Genomic DNA, 26,985 nt, shown 5'->3' with positions numbered 1-26,985 from the left:
AAACAATGATACATGCAAAATAAACATTACTTAAATGACGCTTATCTTTATTGTGGACTTGTTGATGAGTGATGAGACAGGAGGGGAGATGATGAAGGTGTTCTCTTGTTTGGAAGGGGAATCCCCTTCCATAAAGACTTCAAGTACCAAGTCTTTTTCTGGGGTTACCTCTCTTCTTGGTTTTTTAATGCCACTAGAACCAGCTCGATAGTCATTGGACCCCTGTTGCACAAAATATCTGTCCAGAGAGCTCTGTTTCTCACGTCCCTGTAAGATTTCCCTAAAATGGGATACACGAGTGTCATTGTACATGCTGCCAATACGACTTGCAACAACAATGTCAGGATAATATTCATCCATAAATGCTTGCACCTTTGAAAATATTGTACACATTTCCTTAAAATAAAAAGGCACAATACCCTGACTGAAACAATACACATATAACCTGAACATAGAAGAGAGGAGCTTACGACGACGTTTCAGTCCGACTTAGACCATTTACAATGGTCCAAGTCAGACCAAAACGTCGTCGTAAGCTCCTCTCTTCTATGTGCGGGTTATTTGTGTATATTTCCTTAATCTTTGATGAAGGCAACTTCCTCCGTCTCTATTCCTCCTCCTCTGAAGGAAATTCCTGAGCTGTGATCTGTTGCTGTTGCACCTGAAGCTCTTGCAGCTCTGTAGTGGTTAGCTCTTCACCGTCGTCCTCCACCAACGCTTCCACATCCTCACCACAAACCTCCAGTCCCATGAACTTCCCCAATGCCACAATAGATTCCACAACTGGCATAGGCTCCTGAGAGTTAGCCCCAAACCCTTCAAAATCCCTTTCTTGTACACATTGTGGCCATAATTTTCTCCAAGCAGAGTTCAAAGTCCTGCAAGTCACTCCCTCCCAAGCCTTACCTATAAGGTTTATGCAACTGAGGCTACTGAAGTGATCTTTCAAGAACTCTCTTATGGTCAATTCAGTGTTTGAGGTCACTTCAAAGCAGTTTTCAAACACTGCTTTGGTGTACAGTTTTCTGAAGTTTGAAATGACTTTCTGGTCTATGGTCTGGAGGAGAGGAGTGGTATTAGGAGGCAAAAACTTCACTTTGATGAAGCTCAACTCCCCCACAGTTTGCTCTTGCAGGTTGTGAGGATGAGCAGGAGCATTGTCCATTACCAGGAAGTACTTGAGTGATAATTTATTTTCCAGGAGGTACTTTTTCACAGTGGGGCCAAACACATCCTAGAACCAGTCCAAGAAAATGTCCTTAGTGACCCATGCCTTACTGTTTGCTCTCCACATCACACACAATTTAGTCTTGATGACATTGTTTTTCTTGAACACACTGGGAGTTTCAGAGTGATACACGAGTAAAGGCTTCACTCTGCAATCACCACTAGCATTACTACAAAACATGAGTGTTACCCTGTCTTTCCTAGGCTTGTGTCCTTGGAGTGCCTTTTCCTCCTGAGTAATGTAGGTCCTGTTTGGCATTTTCTTCCAAAACAGGCCTGTTTTGTCACAAGCACTTGTTGGGGTTTTAATTTTTCAGTGTCTATGTACTCCTTAAAGTCCTGCACATATTTTTCAGTCACTTTTTTGTCTGAACTGGCAGCCTCACCATGCCTTATCACACTGTGTATGCCACTGAGATTCTTAAATCTCTCAAACCAGCCTTTGCTGGCCTTAAATTCATCAACAGCAGCACTATTTGGAGGCATTTTCTTAATGAGATCATCATGCAACTATCTTGCCTTTTCACATATTATTGACTGAGAAACACTATCTCCTGATAACTGTTTTTCGTTTATCCACACCAACAACAGTCTCTCCACATCTTTGAGTACATGTATTTGCGATCTCTGTTTTGAAAATACACCTACCATCCGACTTACGACCTGCTCGACTTACGACCGTGTTTTTTATGCCAAATTTCTGGGAAATAAACAACTATTTGTGTTGTACACAGTGTTTATCCTAAACCTTACAGTATAAAATACAGTACTAACAACATAAAAAGTAAAGTAAAACATGAAATACCTAAATAAAACCATAAAATAAAGTCATTACAAAAATGTTTTGTTGATATTCAGTAATAAAGTTTGACTTAGGACCATTTCAACTTAGGACCGGTTTCTCGGAACCGAACTCGGTCGTAAGTCGGATGGTAGGTGTATACTTGCACCTTTCGCAATAACAGCTTCCTTGATTGCCTTTCTGTTGGCCAAGATAGTAGTGATGGTTGAATTGGGTTTGTTATATAACCTTTCCAACTCTGAGATACGCTCTCCACTTTCGTACTTTTCTATTACGTGTATCTCTTTTTTTTTAATTTGATAGTACACAAAATTCATAAGGCATCTAGATATGAAAATGTTGTGATAATGGGAGATTTTAACTTTAGACAAATTGATTGGAACAATGTGAGAGGAAATCTTGAGTGTAGTGACTTTCTTGATATGGTTCAGGATTGCTTTTTAGAACAGGTTGTGACAGAACCAACTAGAGGAAACAATCTGCTTGACTTGGTTCTTGCCAACAAAGATTCACTAATTAATAATCTTGAGGTTAATGATGAGCTTGGGGAAAGTGATCACAAATCACTTAGTTTCAATATATCATGGAATTACCCAGATAACTGCAATCAAATCTCTGTCCCAGATTTTCGCTTGGCCGAATTCATGAGACTGAAAAATTACCTGGGTGGGCTAAATTGGAATGTCCTGACTATGGGTCAGGTAGGTGATCTTGGTTGCCAATATGACGTTTTTCAGAGCATAGTTCTAGCTGTCCAGACAACTTTTGTTCCGAGTAGGGAAATTAGATCTAACAAAAATAATCCCAAATGGATGAACAATAGATTAAAACATCTCATTGGTCAAAAGAGAGGCATATATAGGCATATCAAAAGAGGGGATGGGCAGTTAAAAAATCAATATATTCAATTAAAGAGAGAAATAAAGAAAGGAATAAGAAAAGCGAAAAGGGATTATGAGGCTAAGGTCGCAAGGGATTCAAAGACTAACCCAAAAGGGTTCTTTCAGGTATACAGAAGTAAGATTAGGGACAAGATTGGCCCACTTAAGAGTAACTCTGGACAGATCACTGACAGTGATAAGGATATGTGTGAAATTCTCAGTACCTACTTCCTCTCAGTTTTCACCCAGGAAAATACTAGTGATATTCCTGAAATAATAGATTATGTAGAACAGGATGATGATAAACTATGTACAATTGCGGTAACTAGTGACATGATCCTCAGACAAATAGAGAAACTAAAACCTAACAAATCCCCAGGCCCTGATGAACTGTTTGCAAGGGTGTTAAGGGAATGTAAAGAGGAACTTAGCATACCTTTGGCTAATCTTTTTAACATATCACTACAAACTGGCATAGTGCCTGATAAGTGGAAAATGGCAAATGTAATACCTATTTACAAGGCAAGTGACAGGTCCTTGGCTTCGAACTATAGACCAATAAGCCTTACCTCCATAGTGGGAAAATTTATGGAATCAATAATTGCCGAAGCAATTCGTAGCCATCTTGAGAGGCACAGATTGATTAATGAATCTCAACATGGCTATACAAAGGGGCGTTCCTGTCTTACGAATTTACTAACTTTTTTCACTAAGGTGTTTGAGGAGGTAGATCATGGTAATGAATATGATATTGTGTATATGGACTTCAGTAAGGCTTTCGATAAAGTTCCACACCAGAGGCTATTGAGGAAACTTAAGGCACATGGAATAGAAGGAGAAATTTTTTCCTGGGTAGAGGCATGGCTGACAAATAGACAGCAGAGAGTTTGCATAAATGGGGAGAAATCAGAATGGGGCACATCATAAGCGGTGTTCCTCAGGGGTCAGTGTTGTGCCCATTGTTGTTCACAATTTACATAAATGACATAGATGAGGGAATAAATAGCGACATAAGCAATTTTGCTGATGATACCAAAATAGGCTGTCCAATTCATTCTAATGAGAACACTAGAGCACTCCAGGATGATTTGAATAGACTGATGCAATGATCGGAGAAGTGGCAGATGCAGTTTAATATTGACAAATGCAAAGTTCTAAATGTTGGACAGTTAAATAACCATGCCACATATAAACTAAATAATGTAGATTATAATACTACTGATTGTGAAAAGGATTTAGGCATTCTGGTTAGCAGTAATCTAAAACCAAGACAGCAGTGCATTAGTGTTCGCAATAAAGATAACAGAATTCTTGGCTTCATATCTAGAAGTATAAATAATAGAAGTCCTCAGGTTGTTCTTCAACTCTATATATCCTTGGTTAGGCCTCATTTAGACTATGCTGCTCAGTTCTGGTCACCGTATTACAGAATGGATATAAATGCTCTGGAAAACGTACAGAGGTGGATGACAAAGATGATCCCATGTATCAGAAATCTTCCCTATGAGGATAGACTGAGGGCCCTAAATCTGCACTCTATCAAAAGGCGTAGAATTAGGGGGGATATGATCGAGGTGTATAAATGGAAAACAGGAATAAATAAAGGAGATGTAAATAGCGTGCTGAAAATTTCCAGCCAAGACAGGACTTGCAGCAATGGTTTCAAGTTGGAAAAATTCAGATTCAGGAAGGATATAGGAAAGCACTGGTTTGGTAATAGAGTTGCAGATGAGTGGAACAAACTCCTGAGTACAGTTATTGAGGCTAAAACGTTGTGTAGTTTTAAAAATAGGTTAGATAAATACATGAGTGGGTGTGGGTGGGTGTGAGTTGGACCTGACTAACTTGTGCTGCTGGGTCTGGTGCAGTGCTCCATCCTTGAGTGGAGGTAACCAGACTGGATGGGTCATTGGGCTAATCCGGGGGGGTCATTGGTCTAATCTGGGGTGGGTGGGGCATTGGTCTAATCTGGGGGGGGGGGATGTGGACCTGCTCCGCATGGGTCAGTAGGCCTGTTGCAGTGTTCCTTCTTTCTTATGTTCTTACCACAGGGTTGGCACTAGAAGCTTTCTTGAGGTGCATGGTGGCTTATTTAGCAGTTGCAGGCACTAAAAGCAATGGAATAATACAAAATATATCGCATGCATGCATGGAATCGACTGTAACGGCTTGTAAACAATGTCAAACTGGCTATACATGGAGTCTTGGAGTGGCCGGGCCCGCTCAGGCCGTGTGGACGCGTTCGGGACAAAAGCCTTTAGCCAAGTTTTTTGGTGTTGGTCGAGTCAATATATTAATGCCAAAGAGAGAGCCGTTAGCTGATTTTGGCGTTAGCCGATGCAGCCATTAGTCGAGGGCCCACTGTACATGGTACTGTATGCCTACTGTTTTGGATACTTTCTTGGATATAGTATGTTGGATGTGGGTCTGAAACTTAAGGTTGCAGTCAAGGTGAAGACCTAAAAATTTTCCCTCAGCGTGTCTTGTTATGGGGATCTATTAATTAATATGTTAAGTTGGATATTTAAAACTTGTTTCCAAACAGCATGAAGTAGGTTTTGCCTATACAGTGGACCCCCGCATAGCGATTTTAATCTGTGCAAGACGGCTCATTGTTATGCGAAATGATCGGTATGCGAATGAATTTTCCCCATAAGAAATAATGGAAATCAAATTAATCCATGCAAGACACCCAAAAGTATGAAAAAAAAAAAATTTTACCACATGAAATGTTAATTTTAATACACACAAACTGAAAAAGGCATGCACAATTACATGACACTTACTTTTATTGAAGATCTGGTGATGATTGATGGGATGGGAGGAGGGGAGAGAGAGTGTTAGTGTTTAGAAGGGGAATCCCCTTCCATTAAGACTTGAGGTGTCGAGTCCTTTTCTGGGGTTACTTCCCTTCTTCTTTTAATGCCACTAGGACCAGCTTCAGAGTCACTGGACTTCTTTCGCACAACATATCTGTCCATAGTGGCCTGTACCTCTCGTTCTTTTATGACCTCCCTAAAGTGTTTCACAACATTGTCAGTGTAATAATCACCAGCACGGCTTGCAATAGCTGTGTGAGGGTGATTCTCATCCATAAATGGTTTGCACTTTCAGCCACATTACACAGATTTCCTTAATCTTTGTAGTAGGCAACTTCTTCAATTTCTCTCTCCCCTCCTCTGAACCAGTTTCCTCAGGTATGGCCTCTTGCTGTTGAAGTTGATCTATCAGCTCATCAGTGGTTAGTTCTTCATTGTCCTCCTCCACCAACTCTTCCACATCCTCCCCACTAACCTCCAACCCCAAGGACTTTCCCAATGCCACAATGGATTCCTCAACTGGCATAATCCTCTCAGGGTTAGCCTCAAACCCTTCAAAATCCCTTTTGTCTATACATTCTGGCCACAGTTTCTTCCAAGCAGAGTTCAAGGTCTTCTTAGTCACTCCCTCCCAAGCCTTACCTATAAGGTTTACACAATTGAGGATATTAAAGTGCTCTCTCCAAAACTCTCTTAGAGTCAGTTGAGTTTCTGACGTCACTACAAAGCACCTTTCAAACAGAGCTTTTGTGTACAGTTTTTTGAAGTTTGCAATAACCTGCTGGTCCATGGGGTGCAGGAGAGGAGTGGTATTAGGAGGCAAAAACTTCACCTTAATGAATTTCATGTCCCCATAAAGTCGCTCTGCCACGTCTGTAGGATGACCAGGGGCATTGTCTAACACCAGGAGGCACTTAAGTTCTAATTTCTTTTCAGTTAGGTAATCTTTCACATTGGGGGCAAATGCATGGTGTAACCAGTCATAGAAAAAGTCCCTAGTGACCCATGCCTTACTGTTTGCCCTCCACAGCACACACAAATTCTCCTTGAGGAGGACATTCTTTTGCCTGAACGGTCTGGGAGTTTCAGAGTGATACACTAATAAAGGCTTCACTTTGCAATCACCAGTAGCATTGGAACACATCAACAAAGTAAGCCTGTCTTTCATAGGCTTATGTCCTGGGAGTGCCTTTTCCTCCTGAGTAATGTAGGTCTTGCTTGGCATTTTCTTCCAAAACAGGCCTGTTTTATCACAATTAAACACTTGTTCAGGTTTCAGTCCTTCACTGTCTATGTACTCCTTGAATTCCTGCACATATTTTTCAGCTGCTTTGTGGTCCGAACTGGCAGCCTCACCATGCCTTATCACACTATGTATGCCACTACGCTTCTTAAATCTCTCAAACCAACCTTTGCTGGCCTTAAATTCACTCACATCATCACTAGTTGCAGGCATTTTTTTAATTAAATCCTCATGCAACTTCCTAGCCTTTTCGCTTATGATCACTTGAGAGACGCTATCTCCTGCTAGCTGTTTTTTCATTTATCCACACCAATAAGAGTCTCTCAACATCTTCCATCACTTGCGATCTCTGTTTCGAAAACACAGTTAAACCTTTGGCAAGAACAGGTTCCTTGATTGCCTTTCTGTTGCCCACAATAGTAGCGATGGTTGATTGGGGTTTCTTGTACAACCTGGCCAGGTCGGCGACACGCACTCCACTTTCATACTTATCAGTGATCTCTTTCTTCATCTCTATAGTAATTCTCACCCTTATTGCTGTAGGGTTGGCACTAGAAGCTTTCTTGGGGCCCATGGTCACTTATTTTACAGATAAAATCACCAAAAACACTGTAATAATACGAAATGTTCCGATTGTATGCTTGGATGTTACCGCGGAGGCTGGCTGGTAAACAATGCCACCAGCGGCACATGTGAGGCTGGCTAAGGGCGCACATTAGACGCGTCTCGGATGAACAGCGGTGAGCGGGTTTTTGAGCGGTATGCGAGGCAAAATTTTTGCGATAAAAGCGAGCGGTATGCGGATTAAACGTTATGTGATGCCAACGGTATGCGTGGGTCCACTGTACAGTATTGAAAGTGAGTTTGTTGGTCATCATCCACAAAGATATTTTTAGTAGGTTGTTGTTAACGGTGTCTCTAAGCAAGGATGGGTTTGAGTGAGAGAAGACGCAAGTAGTGTCATTTGCGACTAGAACTGGTTTAAGGAGTTGAGATGTGTTGGGAAGGTCATTGATGTAAATGAGAAAGAGTAGTGGGCCAAGGACATAATTAATATTTCCCTTGGGTGCCATGGTTAATATAAAGAGATAAGATGATGAGGTGAAAAGATCCAAACTTGCTCTCTTCACCAAGGACAGAGAAAGGTATGGGACTCACCTGCCTGGTAACTGGAGCATGGGAGGTTGTTTTTATCATAGTGACAAGAGGTCTTCCCTCCGAAAAACAATGAACTGCCCATAGGCTAACTACGAGTGGAGGGAACATATCCCACAGTGTGTTCTTGCAGGAATTGAGGGTAACATGGGCTGTTTGCATTTCTTCCCAAAGATTTTTATGGCATAATATACCAGTTTTCCTCATGCATTACTGTTTTGGTGATAATGTGCTGCATGAATGTGTGTTACCTGAGAGGCAACTTTCCAAACAAAGGAAACACATTCATCATCTTTCATTTAGGTTATCTCTCTGAAGTTCAAAGTTTCCATTAATCCTTGCAAGTGCAGACAATGTACTTTCCACCTCACTGTACTTCCTACCTCACTGTATTTCTCACCTCACTGTACTTCTCACCTCATTATACTTCCCAATTCATTATGCTTTCTAACTCACTGTACTGTCCACCTCGCCTCACCATACTTCCTACCTCCAGAACCCAAATCTGGGTAACCAGTTTCCCTACATTCCTTTGCTAATGTTATCTTGCTCACACTTCACATACACACATACATACATCACATCCCAAAAAGCTAAATTATTATACCATCTCAATTAGCGATTAAACATTTTTTTTTCAGCGTCAAAAGGGATCAGGCTTTTTACCTCCTGGTCGTCCCAAGAAATGGAAGGAAAGAACATTAACAGTACTTAAAGAAGCTGCAGCAGAGCGTATAGAAGGAAATATGTTTGAAGATCGAGAAGGAAGTAAAAACTGGCTAATAAAACATCTTGAGGTAAAGAGTGTATATGTACAATGCTTACTATATGCAATGTATCAAGTGTAAGATTGATAGTGGGATCATTGGTGGTTGAGCTCTTCCAACCCATTGTAAAATGTTTTAATAGATTCAGAAATGTATGGCATATTAAGATGTGGAGTTGGAGTTCAACCCATACAAACTCGACAAGGTAAATTCTGTACAGTGAAATCCCAGTAATTGTTGTGGGATACATTTTTGAGCCTTTTGCAACTGGTGATACATCCATGAAGGTTCTCTTGAATACTTGACTTTTTTAAGTTAAATATTTGGTATACATTGGAGATCAGTTGTGTGTATGGTGAACTTTGGGGAGTAGTGGGTAGTGGTAGAGGATGATGATGATGATTGGGAAAGTGTAGAGATGAGTAGGGGGGTGGTGGTGCTGAGTGGTGGAATGTGGTGGTGTGTGTGACAACCCATGGAAAAAACAGGGTGAGATATAACTTGTATTAATGCCTCAGGTAGGTCATGAAAGCAGACAAGCTCTCTATACTTTCCTGCAAGTGACAGGTATTTTAAATACATGTATATGAGCTGGTTCATAAAGGCTCCCAGGCTGAGATTGTTTGACTTATGATATTTCGACTTTATGATTACTTTGGAGGTGAAACTCTAAGATAATTATCCATCATGAAGGCGGTAAGGCCGTAACTTGTATTCATTTATTTACTTTTCATTATTAGTATTTAGTTACAGTAATTAATTATTTACTTATTCAGTAACAGTAGGTGGGAAGGAGGGGCTTGGGATATTGGTTGTTGGGAGTGACTTCTAAACTGTCGTATCTAAGTGTCTCTGCAAAGACAGTGATTGTGTGAATGATGGTGAAAGTGTTTCTATTTTGGGTCACCCTGCCTTGGTGGGAGATGGCCGATGTGTTAAAAAAAATTCATATTCAACTTAACTGTGTTTTGGACTTACGATGGGTTTGTCAGGATGTAACCCCATCATAAGTCGAGGAGCACCTGTATCTGGTTAACTTAGCTTTGCCCAACACCTCAGGTAATTGTGCTCAGCTTGCAAGGATGAACAATTCTTACCCATTTTACCTTCAGTGAATGTATTATTATTGCTGCTTAAAGCACCTCATATACAGTATGATTTCAATTGGAAAGTCTCACAGATTTATCTACACATACAATGTTAAGTGTGTAGACTAGAGACTTCACTAGCTTGTACATAGTATGCAAAGTTGTCAGTCGAGAGAGCAGGTCGACTTAGCTTCTTGCTACAGCATCACTGCTTTTTTTTTCTTTAGGAATCTTTTTTTTTTTTTTCAACAAACTGGCTGTATCCCACCAAGGCAGGGTGGCCCAAAAAGAAAAACGAAAGTTTCTCTTTTTGCATTTAGTAATATATACAGGAGAAGGGGTTACTGGCCCCTTGTTCCTGGCATTTTAGTCACCTCTGACAACACACATGGCTTACGGAGGAAGAATTCTGTTCCACTTCCCCATGGAGGTAAGAGGAAATAAACAAGAACAAGAACTAGTAAGAAAATAGAAGAAAACCTAGAGGGGTGTGTATATATATGCTTGTACATGTATGTGTAGTGTGACCTAAGTGTAAGTAGAAGTAGCAAGACGTACCTGAAATCTTGCATGTTTATGAAACAGAAAAAAGGACACCAGCAATCCTACCATCATGTAAAACAATTACAGGCTTTCGTTTTACACTCGCTTGGCAGGACGGTATAATTTGAGCGACTTAAGTATATTCTTTCATGCACTCAGAATTGTTTCCGGTTTGTAACTGAGCATCATTTTACGTCTCAGGTGATACGTCTGCTGTTGCTTGAAGACATGAAGGTGATCAGGTCACTGTGTGTGCCATGCTTCCCACCAAATTATGATATCACAAACCGCTATGTACAGATGTACCACAAGAGTTTAGCCAATCATGTAAGTACTTGACTGCTCCATGCTGTTGCCTTGTAAAGTTTTGAAATGAGCTCTGACTTACACAGACATCTTTCAAATTTTGCCATGTTTGTTAAACTTTATGCTTTCTTAGTCTTTTTCATTGTTCCCTGTTTTCTGGACATGCATCAGAATATAATCAAATACAGCCTCTTCTCACTTAACGACAGAGTTCTGTTCCTAATACTGCGTCACTAAATGAATTCGTCACTAAACGAGGAGCTTACTGTAATGGTAGTGGGTTTATATCAACCATCTTTGATATTGCTTTAATGTCACCCTTGCACCATTTATAGCATTTTTAGTATATTTTTAAATGTTTATACAGTAGTGTACTGTATATTGTAATAAACAAAATAGAGGAAACCAGCTCTAATATACATTATTTAGATGTGCATGCTGGTCAGAGAGCCCGTCATAAGTCCGAGTCGTCGGTAAGCGAACACATCGCTAAGTAAGGAGAGGCTATACTTATTCATTATTGTTTATTTATTTGTGTGATATGTTTTATAACTGGTTAAGTCTGGTTAGCTGATGTTAATCTAGGACCTGCTTGCCATGGGTTTAAACCCTATGCAATCTTTAATTTGATGTTAATATTACTTATAGTAAATATGAGGCAAATGAACTTAAGAAAATGTTTGCATTAGGAGAAGTGGTTGTAGTTTTATACTAATTTTTTTTTACTGTTGATTTTTGTGTAGTGATGTTAAAGAAGAAAAGGATGTCATTCTTTAATACTATAATATTCTTAATAAACCATACTGTAAAAAAAAAAAATTTATGGTTTCTTTCCCATATGACAAGGTAATAACCAAGATAGAGCAAATGACAAGAAATATTATTCTTTCTTTCTTTCAACACACCGGCCGTATCCCACCGAGGCGGGGTGGTCCAAAAGGAAAAACGATAGTTTCTCCTTTTACATTTAGCAATATATACAGAAGAAGGGGTTACTAGCCCCTTGCTCCTGGCATTTTAGTCGCCTCTTACAACACGCATGGCTTACAGAAGAAGAATTCTGATCCACTTCCCCATGGAGGTAAGAGGAAATAAACAAGAACAAGAACTAGTAAGAAAATAGAAGAAAACCCAGAGGGGTGTGTATATATATGCTTGTACATGTATGTGTAGTGTGACCTATGTGTAAGTAGAAGTAGCAAGACATACCTGAAATCTTGCATGTTTATGAGACAGAAATAAGGACACCAGCAATCCTACCATCATGTAAAATGATTACAGGCTTTCGTTTTGCACTCACTTGGCAGGACGGTAGTACCTCCCTGGGCGGCTGCTGTCTACCAACCTACTACCTAAAAGAAATATTATTGTTCTGCATTAATTGTAACCCTTATATTCCTAGAAATAATAATAAGAGTTAATGTTGGTACTTAAAATTATAACACCTATGTAAACACAATTTTGTAATGACAGAGAGCTCATTTTTTTAACACACCAGCTATCTCTCAATGATATAGGATCACTCAAAAAAAGAAGAAACACTTTCACCATTACTCACTCCATCACCATCTTGCCAAAGGTATGCCATCACTACTGCTCATATGCTATGGTTACATAAATGTAAAGTAAAATTAATTTCCTATTTCAGCTTGTAGAAATAATAGATGGAGGACTGGAGGATAACGAGTATGTGTCGCTTCTCTCGTGGGTTCTCAATGTCTACGGTGGGAAGGAATTGATGGGCCATCCTTCACTCAACATTGATGTTTCCAAGTTAGGACCACTCCTGGATAATAAGATTCTGGATAATCTTATATCTAAGTATCTTCAGGTCAGACATCTTCCTACCTTTCCAGATCAAAACTGGAATGTTTGGAACTAGGAATTGGGGTCCCTAAAATATTTAGTAATTCTGGCCCCATTCTACTGGGTTCTGGAATAGAAGAGCAGCCACATCCATGTAGTGAGTTCTGGATATTTTTTGAAGACTGTAGGTAATCATTTATTGAAAATAGTGTATATAGTATTGTCTATGTCTGGACAAAATATACCTATATAGGATCATATTTGCTTAAATCTCATTTCACAGGTATTGATTTATCAAAAAGGGCATAGCACTCACCAGGGAATATAATATTAATAAGAGACTTTTCAGTAAAAGGAGGCCTTAGACAGGGATATGTAATGTCACCATGGTTGTTTAATATACAGTATTTATAGACTTGGTTATAAATCAAGTAAATGCTTGGGTGTTGGGGAGAGGGGTGGGATTAGATTATGGGGAAGCAAATACAAATGGGAGTTGACACAGTTACTTTTTGATGATAATACTGTGTTTTGGGGGATTCTAATGAAATTTTTTCTTTCTTTTTGGGTTACCCTGCCTCAGTGGGAAACAGCCGACATGTTAAAAAAAAATATTTATTTATATGTTTATTTACAGAATGTAAATAGTAATTATGATTCCTGGATGAACAAAGCATTAGAAATTGAGGAGAAAGAGTGGTACCGTTCTGAACCTCCACAACAAGATGCTGATTCACACTACAAAACAGAACTTCCTCAACTCATTCATGATATGATACGTCAGAACTTAGAAGTTGCTGCCACCATCAGGTGAGTTTATGGCACAAGTTGCTCACTTTATTTACTTAGAGCATGTCTAAAAGGCTCACGCAATTTAAAAGTTGAATTTAATTCTAGTATTATACAGAGCTGTAACACTGAATAACCCATACCAGTTCAGCGTTTTTATTTTTTTTGGAGTATGTTAAGTAAGTTTAACATACTAAGTTGCACTCTGCAACTTAATATGTTAAACATAGTGGAATTAGAGTGGCTGCCACCAACAGAGATAACCAGATAATAGATGATGCTAGAACAGCATCTTCAAAATATAAGGCAGTGTAGTTACAATCTTTGTAGGGTAGTTGCTTGTAGAATACATAGTCATAATTGGAAAAAATTAAAAGCCTTGGTAACAGACGATAGAAGAAAATGTGTTTCAGTATTAAAAAAAAAATGATCATAGCCAAGGAAGGTGTAATAGCAACAGAGTGAGGAATTGATGATTTTATAGAAACAACATTGTTTTGCTGCCAGCAGCAGTAATGAAGTTTTGTGCTGCTTCAAGAATAAATAAAGCCATTTTGCTACACTGATTTTTTTCCTTATTTTGCTACATGCAATGTACAGCATTTTTTAAATAATGTTTTTTATGAAAAATAATTTGTTTATTGGCATAATAAAAATATATTTTTGGCATAAAAAAAATCTTTAAAAAATATTGTACACTGGGTCAGCCTGTCTTGGCAGGAGATGGCTGTTGAGGTTAAGAGATATGCTTTAGTTTTTATTGTATCTTGGTACAATTTATTTCATGTCCACTGTTTAGTATTATGCAGTACAGTAGTCTACCCAAATTCATAGGGGTTATGTTCCAAGAACACCCGTGAATTTGGAAAAACCACGAATTCTGGATGTAGTTAAAAAAATGCCTATAAGTGCCTATTTTTATATTTAAACCCTAAATATGCCCCCAAAACACTTTAATTTGATTTCTAACTCAGCTTCATACTTCACCCTTAAAAAAAAAAAATGTAAAGATAAACCCGTATACAGTATTGTACTTCTATGTCTCCTGCAGTGTTAGAATGTAAAATACCGATGTTACCCCCATATGTACTGTAATTCATGCAAGCCCATTTTCTTTGGTATACTGTAATTCATGCAACCCCATTTTCATTGGTATATTACACTATACAGTACACTACTGTATAAACTTTTAAAAATATACTAAAACTGTTATAAATGGTGCAGAGGTGACACAAAAACAATATCAAAGATAATTTACACAAGTCCAATATCATTATAGTATGCTCCTTGCTTAGTGATGAATTCATATACCAACATGGTTTTAGGAACGGAACCCCGTTGTTAAGTGAGGAGAGGCTGTACTTTGTTTACATGTGCTAAAATATCTAGCTTTCATGCTGAATTGTTTTTTATTTTTTGAGACAGTATGATATTCATTGAAATACTGCTTTTCTTACTCCAAATATAAGCATAAAAATGCTGTATCTTTCCTCAAAAATCACTTGAAAAGAAATATGATTTGTTTTTTCATCAAACTGGCCATATCCCACTGAGGCTGGGTGACCTAAAAAGAAAAACAAAAGTTTCTCTTTTTAACTTTAGTGATGTATACAGGAGAAGGGGTTACTAGCGCCTTACTCCTGGCATTTTAGTCGCCTCTTTGGCCACGCATGGCTTACGAAGGAAGAATTCTGTTCCACTTCCCCATGGAGATAAATAAACAAGAACAAGAACTAATAAGAAAATAGAAGAAAAGTCAGAGGGGTGTGTATATATATGCTTGTACATGTATGTGTAGTGTGACCTAAGTGGAAGTAGAAGTAGAAAAATGTACCTGAAATCTTGCATGTATCTTTCTTTCTTTCAACACACCGGCCGTATCCCACCGAGGCGGGGTGGCCGAAAAGGAAAAAACGAAAGTTTCTCCTTTTACATTTAGTAATATATACAGGAGAAGGGGTTACTTGCCCCTTGCTCCTGGCATTTTAGTCGCCTCTTACAACACACATGGCTTACAGAGGAAGAATTCTGTTCCTCTTTCCCATGGAGGTAAGAGGAAATGAACAAGGACAAGAACTAGAAAGAAAACCCAGAGTGGTGTGTATATATATGCTTGTACATGTTAGGGTAAGATATAAACAGCTATTGGAGGATAGATGGGCTAATGAGAGCATAGGCAATGGGGTCGAAGAGGTATGGGGTAGGTTTAAAAATGTAGTGTTAGAGTGTTCAGCAGAAGTTTGTGGTTACAAGAAAGTGGGTGCGGGAGGGAAGAGGAGCGATTGGTGGAATGATGATGTAAAGAGAGTAGTAAGGGAGAAAAAGTTAGCATATGAGAAGTTTTTACAAAGTAGAAGTGATGCAAGGAGGGAAGAGTATATGGAGAAAAAGAGAGAGGTTAAGAGAGTGGTGAAGCAATGTAAAAAGAGAGCAAATGAGAGAGTGGGTGAGATGTTATCAACAAATTTTGTTGAAAATAAGAAAAAGTTTTGGAGTGAGATTAACAAGTTAAGAAAGCCTAGAGAACAGATGGATTTGTCAGTTAAAAATAGGAGAGGAGAGTTATTAAATGGAGAGTTAGAGGTATTGGGAAGATGGAGGGAATATTTTGAGGAATTGTTAAATGTTGATGAAGAATGGGAAGCTGTGATTTCGTGTATAGGACAAAGAGGAATAACATCTTGTAGGAGTGAGGAAGAGCCAGTTGTGAGTGTGGGGGAAGTTCGTGAGGCAGTAGGTAAAATGAAAGGGGGTAAGGCAGCCGGGATTGATGGGATAAAGATAGAAATGTTAAAAGCAGGTGGGGATATAGTTTTGGAGTGGTTGGTGCAATTATTTAATAAATGTATGGAAGAGGGTAAGGTACCTAGGGATTGGCAGAGAGCATGCATAGTTCCTTTGTATAAAGGCAAAGGGGATAAAAGAGAGTGCAAAAATTATAGGGGGATAAGTCTGCTGAGTATACCTGGTAAAGTGTATGGTAGAGTTATTATTGAAAGAATTAAGAGTAAGACGGAGAATAGGATAGCAGATGAACAAGGAGGCTTTAGGAAAGGTAGGGGGTGTGTGGACCAGGTGTTTACAGTGAAACATATAAGTGAACAGTATTTAGATAAGGCTAAAGAGGTCTTTGTGGCATTTATGGATTTGGAAAAGGCATATGACAGGGTGGATAGGGGGGCAATGTGGCAGATGTTGCAAGTGTATGGTGTAGGAGGTAGGTTATTGAAAGCAGTGAAGAGTTTTTACGAGGATAGTGAGGCTCAAGTTAGAGTATGTAGGAAAGAGGGAAATTTTTTCCCAGTAAAAGTAGGCCTTAGACAAGGATGTGTGATGTCACCGTGGTTGTTTAATATATTTATAGATGGGGTTGTAAGAGAAGTAAATGCGAGGGTCTTGGCAAGAGGCGTGGAGTTAAAAGATAAAGAATCACACACAAAGTGGGAGTTGTCACAGCTGCTCTTTGCTGATGACACTGTGCTCTTGGGAGATTCTGAAGAGAAGTTGCAGAGATTGGTGGATGAATTTGGTAGGGTGTGCAAAAGAAGAAAATTAAAGGTGAATACAGGAAAGAGTAAGGTTATGAGGATAACAAAAAGATTAGGTGATGAAAGATTGGATATCAGATTGGAGGGAGAGAGTATGGAGGAGGTGAATGTATTGAGATATTTGGGAGTGGATGTGTCAGCAGATGGGTCTATGAAAGATGAGGTGAATCATAGAATTGATGAGGGGAAAAGAGTGAGTGGTGCACTTAGGAGTCTGTGGAGACAAAGAACTTTGTCCTTGGAGGCAAAGAGGGGAATGTATGAGAGTATAGTTTTACCAACGCTCTTTTATGGGTGTGAAGCATGGGTGATGAATGTTGCAGCGAGGAGAAGGCTGGAGGCAGTGGAGATGTCATGTCTTAGGGCAATGTGTGATGTGAATATAATGCAGAGAATTCGTAGTTTGGAAGTTAGGAGGAGGTGCGGGATTACCAAAACTGTTGTCCAGAGGGCTGAGGAAGGGTTGTTGAGGTGGTTCGGACATGTAGAGAGAATGGAGCGAAGCAGAATGACTTCAAGAGTGTATCAGTCTGTAGTGGAAGGAAGGCGGGGTAGGGGTCGGCCTAGGAAAGGTTGGAGAGAGGGGGTAAAAGAGGTTTTGTGTGCGAGGGGCTTGGACTTCCAGCAGGTATGCGTGAGCGTGTTTGATAGGAGTGAATGCAGACAAATGGTTTTTAATACTTGACGTGCTGTTGGAGTGTGAGCAAAGTAACATTTATGAAGGGGTTCAGGGAAACCGGCAGGCCGGACTTGAGTCCTAGAGATGGGAAGTACAGTGCCTGCACTCTGAAGGAGGGGTGTTAATGTTGCAGTTTAAAAACTGTAGTGTAAAGCACCCTTCTGGCAAGACAGTGATGGAGTGAATGATGGTGAAAGTTTTTCTTTTTCGGACCACCCTGCCTTGGTGGGAATTGGCCAGTGTGATAATAAAAAAAAAATGTATGCGTAGTGTGATCCAAGTGTAAGTAGAAGTAGCAAAACGTACCTGAAATCTTGCATGTATATGAGACAGAAAAAAAAGACACCAGCAATCCTACCATCATGTAAAACAATTACAGGCTTATGTTTTACACTCACTTGGTGGGATGGTAGTACTTCCCTGGGCAGTTGCTGTCTACCAACCTACTACCTAGGAAATTTGTTTTTATCCCATAATATTGATAATTGTAAATACCTGTATGATAATATGCAATTTAATAGAATTTTTTTTTTTCGACAAACCCGCCGTATCCCACCAAGGCAGGGTGGCCCAAAAAGAAAAACAAAAGTTTCTCTTCTTAAATTTAGTAATTTATACAGGAGAAGGGGTTACTAGCCCCTGGCTCCTGGCATATGAGGAGAAATACTGAATATAATAAACAGTATAAATAATAAAAAAATTTGATAGCCATTTCTTAAAAGAGTATTGAATTAAACTTTTTTTTTTTTCAAACAGTTCAGACGTTCAGGTCCAGGTGCTGATATCTAGCTTGGTGCAGGTTAAACTTTTTGCGGAGAAGTTCAAAACTGCAGTGACACGTTACAAGGCCACTTACTATGCTGACCGGTCACAGGTAACATTTTTGCCTTCTCAGTGAAATATAAGGTCACTTATGCTGACCATTCACAGGTAATGTTTTTGTCTTCTCAGTGGCATGATACAAGGCCATTTACTATGCTGACCAATCACAGGTAACCATTTTGTCTTCTCAGTGACTCATACAACACCACTTATTATTCTGTTAGGTTGCAGGTAACCACTTTTGCCTTCTCAGTGACATGATACAAGGTCACTAAGCATCCCATGCTTACAAGTCACAGATAAACTGCTCCTTAACTCATTTGAGTTGACATAAGGCCTTTTACTGCACTATGCTCACAAGTAACTGATAACCTACTTTCTTAGTCTTTCTCATACTCATTTCTTATTTCTAAATAGAATGTTAGTAAAAGAAGTGGGCATTTGAAAAATTTGGTGTACTGTACGTTATAAAATCTCTCAGTAAAGAACAGATTATCTGATAATTACCGTATCAAACAGTGTGATATCTGATAATTATTGTATCAAACAATGTGATATATGATAATTACTGTATCAAACAATGTGATATCTGATAATTACCTGTAATCCAGAGCTACCTGTTACAATTAACCCTTTGACTGTCTGTAATGTAGAACTGTCATTGATACCAGGTATCCCTCATGTAGATCTACATCAGGAGCTCAGTTCACTCAGATAAGCTGTGAGCAATAAATTTTGGCCTGTTGTTATTAGTATTATTAGATATGAGAGAATGGGTCTTTGCAGTGAGTGTGCACAGTATTAAAAAAAATCCTCATGTGGTGAATAATGGGAAGAGTATAACTCTGACCTTGTGTTTGGTTTAACCCTTTCATTGGCCATGTCACAGTACTACAGCTTTGAGGTCACTGTCTGTGTCATAGTACTTCACCATGAGCTCGGCTCAGCTCCTTTGGGAACGACATTCCTGAAGGTAAACACTGCTGTCTAGAGTAGTGTACTATTCTGTTCAGACAGAATACTACCATTGTACATATACAGCAGTGCACCATTCTGTTCAGACATTGCAGTGCACCATTCTGTGCAGACATTGCAGTACGCCTTTGCACAGTATTATTGATCTGCTTAGACTTTGTGTTAGTCACATCTATTACCTGGAGTTTACCTGGAGAGAGTTCCGGGGGTCAACGCCGGTCTGTGACCAGGCCTCCTATTACTGTAAATATTTAGAAAACTTTGTATCACCAAACTATTTTACATTTCCATATGTCATTTTGAATATTTTTTTTAGTATGCTGCTGAATATTATCAGTAAATCCTCAATTTAATGGACTACTGGGGGTACAGTGGGTAGTTGGTGATGGCAATTAGAGTGGATAGAGATGTGGCTGTTTTGCCGTATTTGTAACAATTAATGAAATTTCTGTAACCATTGGACTTTGTCCATTGTTATAAAATCAATTGACCAAGATTTTGTTGCGTATTTCAAAAGTCCATTAAATTGAGAGTTTACTGTTCATGGGAAATGCTGAACCTTCAGGGATCATACAGTACCTGGGAAATAAGAGGTAACCAGATTGCTTTACTAATATCAAGTAACCTTTCCTAAGAGGGTAATACTTTATACTGCTGATGAACATCTATAAAATCTGCTTTACTTCTCTACTTGTTCACATATTGTTTCAACAGATCCAGTATTTCACAACGTACATCATAGCTCTAGCTAATAGCTGTCAAGGGCTAGTCGATGTCATGGTAGCAATCAAGTCCCAGTTTTGGAAGTCTTGTGGGTCTACTGAAAACGATGCCAAAATTGCTACTGAGTTTGATGCTTTGCTTACAGTCTACCAGGTGAGCAAATAGGGTCCTTTTCTGTATTTAAGAAATATTCTATGAAGATTAAATATTGCTTAGAGCTCAGAGTCATCCCTTCTAAATCCAAGATCAGTTCTTCACTTATTCAGCAGACACACACATACTGTGTTCGCAAGAGGTAGTTACAACATAGATTATTAACATGTGTGTTGGTGGTGTTGATATATATAAATATTTTTTTATTCAACAAACGAGCTGCCTTCCACTGATAAAGGTAGGGAAGTTTTTATTGCATTTATGGATTTAGAAAAGACATTTGGTAGAGTGGATAGGGGAGCAATGTGGCAGATGTTGCAAGTGTATGGAATAGGTGGTAAGTTACTAAATGCTGTAAAGAGTTTTTATAGGATAGTGAGGCTCAGGTTAGGGTGTGTAGAAGAGAGCTAGACTACTTTCCGTTAAAAGTAGGTCTTAGACAAATGAAAAATCAGATATCAATTTGGGGAGGAGGAGTATGGAAGAAGTGATATACATTTTTTTTTTTTTTTTCCAACAAGTCGGCCGTCTCCAACTGAGGCAAGGTGACCCAAAAAAGAAAGAAAATCCCCAAAAAGAAAATACTTTCATCATTCAACACTTTCACCACACTCACACAGACAGGCTGCAGACCTGGTCCAGCAATTGGCTCCTGGAGTTCAATCCCACCAAGTGCAAAGTCATGAAGATTGGGGAAGGGCAAAGAAGGCCGCAGACGGAGTACAGTCTAGGGGGTCAGAGACTACAAACCTCACTCAAGGAAAAAGATCTTGGGGTGAGTATAACACCAGGCACATCTCCTGAAGCGCACATCAACCAAATAACTGCTGCAGCATATGGGCGCCTAGCAAACCTCAGAACAGCATTCCGACATCTTAATAAGGAATCATTCAGGACCCTGTACACCGGGTACGTTAGGCCCATATTGGAGTATGCGGCACCAGTTTGGAACCCACACCTAGCCAAGCACGTGAAGAAACTAGAGAAAGTGCAAAGGTTTGCAACAAGACTAGTCCCAGAGCTAAGAGGTATGTCCTACGAGGAGAGGTTAAGGAAAATCAACCTGACGACACTGGAGGACAGGAGAGATAGGGGGGACATGATAACGACATACAAAATACTGAGAGGAATTGACAAGGTGGACAAAGACAGGATGTTCCAGAGATTGGACACAGTAACAAGGGGACACAGTTGGAAGCTGAAGACACAGATGAATCACAGGGATGTTAGGAAGTATTTCTTCAGCCACAGAGTAGTCAGTAAGTGGAATAGTTTGGGAAGCGATGTAGTGGAGGCAGGATCCATACATAGCTTTAAGCAGAGGTATGATAAAGCTCACGGCTCAGGGAGAGTGACCTAGTAGCGATCAGTGAAGAGGCGGGGCCAGGAGCTCGGACTCGACACACGCAACCTCAACTAGGTGAGTACAACTAGGTGAGTACTGTTTTTGCAGAGGTGCTCAGAATACAACAGTTTAGAAGCATATACGTATAAAGATACACAACATATCCCTCCAAACTGCCAATATCCCAAACCCCTCCTTTAAAGTGCAGGCATTGTACTTCCCATTTCCAGGACTCAAGTCCGACTATATGAAAATAACCGGTTTCCCTGAATCCCTTCACTAAATATTACCCTGCTCACACTCCAACAGATCGTCAGGTCCCAAGTACCATTCGTCTCCATTCACTCCTATCTAACACGCTCACGCACGCTTGCTGGAAGTCCAAGCGCCTTGCCCACAAAACCTCCTTTACCCCCTCTCTCCAACCCTTTCGAGGACGACTCCTAACTCGCCTTCCTTCTCCTATAGATTTATATGCTTTCCATGTCATTCTACTTTGATCCATTCTCTCTAAATGACCAAACCACCTCAACAACCCCTCTTCTGCCCTCTGACTAATACTTTTATTAACTCCACACCTTTTCCTAATTTCCACACTCCGAATTTTCTGCATAATATTTACACCACACATTGCCCTTAGACAGGACATCTCCACTGCCTCCAACCGTCTCCTCGCTGCTGCATTTACCACCCAAGCTTCACACTCATATAAGAGTGTTGGTACTACTATACTTTCATACATTCCCTTCTTTGCCTCCATAGATAATGTTTTTTGACTCCACATATACCTCAATGCACCACTCACCTTTTTTCCCTCATCAATTCTATGATTAACCTCATCCTTCATAAATCCATCCGCCGACACGTCAACTCCCAAGTATCTGAAAACATTCACTTCTTCCATACTCCTCCTCCCCAATTTGATATCCAATTTTTCTTTATCTAAATCATTTGATACCCTCATCACCTTACTCTTTTCTATGTTCACTTTCAACTTTCTACCTTTACACACATTCCCAAACTCATCCACTAACCTTTGCAATTTTTCTTTAGAATCTCCCATAAGCACAGTATCATCAGCAAAAAGTAACTGTGTTAATTCCCATTTTGAATTTGATTCCCCATAATTTAATCCCACCCCTCTCCCAAACACCCTAGCATTTACTTCTTTTACAACCCCATCTATAAATATATTAAACAACCGGGAAGTAGTCTCCCTCTCTTCTACACACCCTAACCTGAGCCTCACTATCCTCATAAAAACTCTTTACAGCATTTAGTAACTTACCACCTATTCCATATACTTGCAACATCTGCCACATTGCTCCCCTATCCACTCTATCATATGCCTTTTCTAAATCCATAAATGCAATAAAAACTTCCCTACCTTTATCTAAATACTGCACATATGTGCTTCAATGTAAACACTTGATGTACACATCCCCTACCCACTCTGAAACCTCCTTGCTCATCCGCAATCCTACTTTCTGTCTTACTTCTAATTCTTTCAATTATAACCCTACCGTACACTTTTCCTGGTACACTCAATAAACTTATTCCTCTATAATTTTTACAATCTCTTTTGTCCCCTTTCCCTTTATATAAAGGGACTATACATGCTCTCTGCCAATCCCTAGGTACCTTCCCCTCTTTCATACATTTATTAAACAAAAGTACCAACCACTCCAACACTATATATATACATATATATTTATATATGTATCATCAGAGAGGAATTTTTATATACCATAGGATTAGTTAAAAAAATGTTGAGAGTGGAAAGGTATATGTAATTTTCACATAGTATTATTAAACCTCTGAAATAAACATAAGATTGTTTGATGAGTTGAAAGTCTATTATGTGAAGTGTCATTTGAATTGTAAATAAATTAACTAAATGAGTAAATAAATAAATTTATTTCCACATAGTATGTATTTTTTTTAAATTAAATGGTATTTAATAGTACAAGTGGGAAGCCCCAGGTCATGTAGAGCATTGCAGGCAAGTTTAAACTTAACCTAAGACTAATAGAACATAACAAGTGCTAAACAAACTAAAGTAGAACCTCAGTATGCGACCTTAATTCATTCCAGAAGGCTGTTCGAGTGCCGCTCCGTTTGAGTATTGAACAAGTTCTTCCCAACCAATTTTGTGTGGTTGGCTGCTATCACTAATCTTCGTAGGCCCTATAGTGACTTATTTATACAAGTAATACAGAAAAACACCAAAAAATGCGAAGGAACACGAAATAGTTTACAGTGAAGTTCTAGCAGGTCGTATTTGTTTGGTCAAGTGCTGAGCTTTGTTCAAGTAGGGAGCTGGTCGTATACCGAGGTTCCACTGTATGTTGGTCATTCTTCTTATTGCTTTAATATTAACCCTTAAATGGTCCAAACGTATATATACGTTTTTTCAACATCTGAAAGTATGTAAAAAAATGTAGATCTTCTTTTTTGTTTTACATTTGAAAACGTGTAAAAAAACTTTTATCTACATTTTTTTTGTTATATTTGAAAATATGTAAAAAAAAAGTAAATCTACCTTTGTAGCAATACGAATTTGAACGTCGATCTGTTTGGACCGTTTAAGGGTTAAGTACTTTTGTTTTGGTCTAAACCGACATTGACGAGGAGTAAGTATAGTGTGCTTGATTTAAGTATGTGTGCATGTACAGTTGCTTGTGAATTAATTTTTCAAATGTTTTTGAAGGTTAGAAGGTTAGACATTGGTCTGTAATTATTAACATCAGTTAAATCACCATCTTTGTGGATGGGTGTTATTCTGGCCCACTTCAGATCATCTGGAAGTGATTTGAAAATTATTGCAATAGCTGCAGATAACACTTGTCCAGCTTTTTTTGTAGATTGTTATGGGCATTTTAATTTGCTTTACTGTTGGTATTTTAAGTGAGTGTTACTGAAACTGTTTTTACAGGGGTGGGAAGAATCAAGTGTTCAGAGCCTATTGATGTTGGTTTCAGCTATAGTAATATTTGCAAGATTAATTCCTACTGTAGCAAAAACTTGTTAAATTTGTTCACATTATCAGTGGTCAAGAGAAGGGAAAAATTCATTTATTTTAGAGAGGGTTATTTGTTTGTTTCTTGAAAAAAAATTTTAGATATTAAAATTTGAGCATTCTTCAAATTTGCTTAATATTTCCTTTTAAATTACTGTATTAAATTTAGTGGAACAGTAGTTTTATTTGGCTTATTTTGATAATGTTTGTGAGGGTTGCAGAGTATCTCTTTTCTGTTTCCTTAGCAATGAACCCTAATCTGTACTTCTCATTATCATGTTTTCTTTCATATAATTTGGTCAAACCTTTAGTGAGCTATAGGTTATTTTACCTTTTTGCTGTCATTTGTTTTATCTTTTGTGGGCACTGTATATCATAGTGATGTTTAGTAATATAGAAAAGCCTTTCTACTCTGGAATTTGCATCCTGATTAATACTCATCTTCCTTTCCTTGTCTGGTTCAAGTGGGCTTTTTGTGATGTTAGTTATGTCTCTGCACTCTTGGCAGGATAACTAGTGAGTAATTAAAGTACATTGGACCCCCGACATTCGATGGCATCGACATTCGATGCATTTTAATGCAAAAATTTGGCCTCGACATTCGATGGAAAACCCAACATTCGATACGATTCGTACGAGACTTGTCCACGTGTGGCCTGAACTGCCCCATGTGTGCCAGTGTTTACAAGCCAGCCAGTGTGCGCGCATCTAAGGATACATTCGGTACATTCCATATTATCCATATTATCACTGTTTTTGGTGCTTGTTTCTGCAAAATAAGTAACCATGGGCCCCAAGAAAGCTGCTAGTGCCAACCCTTTGAGAAAAAAGGTGCTAATGACTATTGAAATGACGAAAGAGATAATTGCAAAGTATGAAAGTGGAGTGCGTGTGTCGGAGTGCATGATGATTTAGTAAAGAAATTGCCTGCAACTAGTGGTGATGTGAGTGAATTTAAGGCCAGCAAAGGTTGGTTTGAAAGATTTAAGAATCGTAGTGGCATACACAGTGTGGTAAGGCATGGTGAGGCTGCCAGTTCAAGTCCTAATGGAAGGGGATTCCCCTTCTAAACACTAACACCATCCACATTCTCCCCTCCTCCCATCCCATCAATCATCACCAGATCTTCATTAAAGGTAAGTGTCAATTATTCTATTGTTATTAATTTATTATTATTGTTGTTATTGTAATTATTCTATTGCATTAAACTTAATATTTCATGTGGTAAAATTTTTTTTTTTTCATACTTTTGGGTGTCTTGCACGGATTAACTTGATTTCCATTATTTCTTATGGGGAAAATTAATTCAACTTTCGATATTTTCGACATTTGACGAGCTCTCAGAACGGATTAATATCGAATGTTGGGGGTCCACTGTATGTCCTTCTTTGGGTAGCCTTACTATGGCAGAAGAAGCCAGTGTAAAAAAAAAAAATGGTGCAGAATTGTAATGAAGAGTTGGATAATAAAGAACAGATCTTACACTAATAGAAGAATGATGAAAGGTATTTGGTGCATGTCTTTTCAAAGGACATGTAGTCATTTGTCATAATGATGTGATGCGTGTTTATCTGAGTGTTTATTTTCAGCGTTTACGAGATTTGATGTGTGACCACTTGATGGAGGAGGCTCTGTTAGACTTAGAGGAGCAGTTCAATGCCCTCTTGACTACACGATGGCTTACCAACACTGAACCTATGGACACCATTTGTCTCACACTTTCTGACTACTTTAATGATTACTCTCATCTACATCAAAAGTAAGATTTCAGCTAATACCAGACATTGATTTCTCTTCTACGTAATATCTTCGATAATTTCTTTTATTTCATGCCCTAGCAAAAGTTTATTTATGACTAAATATCTAGCAATAGTACAACTCATTTCGTTTAATTTTTCCACAGAAGGTCAATCCTTTGTTGTAGATGTTATACGTACTTTGGACAAGTGTGGTTTCTATGTGGGGATATTGCATATTGAAGGGTTATTTGAGTTGTGATGTCTTTGCATTTCTGACAAAGCATATATTAAATGAGTGATGGTGATTTTTTTTTTTGGGGGGGGGAGGGGGGGTTGTTATCCTTCCTTGGTGGGAAACAGCCAGTACATAGAAAAAAATTGATAAAATCTTGTTAAAGTTTGTCCTTGGTAAAACAGTACAATAAAGCATGAGTAACATTTTTCACTGCTGCTGCTGCTGCTGCTGCTGCTGCTGCTGCTGCTGCTGCTGCTGCTGCTGCTGCTGCTGCTGCTGCTGCTGCTGCTGCTGCTGCTGCTGCTGCTGCTGCTGCTGCTG

General features: G+C 39.0%; 1 protein-coding gene across 4 annotated transcripts in view; it reads left to right on the top strand.

The window, feature by feature from the left end:
* Positions 1 to 26,985, top strand: part of Sec6 (Exocyst complex component Sec6) — a 93,681-nt gene that overhangs the window by 46,873 nt on the left and 19,823 nt on the right. For all 4 annotated transcript variants that reach the window (XM_053771427.2, XM_053771430.2, XM_053771426.2 and 1 more), the window contains exons 7-13: positions 8,769 to 8,924; positions 10,727 to 10,852; positions 12,480 to 12,662; positions 13,275 to 13,447; positions 18,410 to 18,527; positions 20,165 to 20,326; positions 26,280 to 26,449. In XM_053771427.2, the coding sequence (XP_053627402.1) occupies positions 8,769 to 8,924; positions 10,727 to 10,852; positions 12,480 to 12,662; positions 13,275 to 13,447; positions 18,410 to 18,527; positions 20,165 to 20,326; positions 26,280 to 26,449 (1,088 nt within the window). The remainder of the gene's footprint in view (positions 1 to 8,768; positions 8,925 to 10,726; positions 10,853 to 12,479; positions 12,663 to 13,274; positions 13,448 to 18,409; positions 18,528 to 20,164; positions 20,327 to 26,279; positions 26,450 to 26,985) is intronic.

This window comes from Cherax quadricarinatus, chromosome 5, assembly GCF_038502225.1.
Source record: "Cherax quadricarinatus isolate ZL_2023a chromosome 5, ASM3850222v1, whole genome shotgun sequence".
Classification (NCBI taxonomy): Eukaryota; Metazoa; Arthropoda; class Malacostraca; order Decapoda; family Parastacidae; genus Cherax; species Cherax quadricarinatus.
Note: the sequence above shows the minus strand (reverse complement) of the source record. Positions and strands in the feature narration are given on the sequence as shown.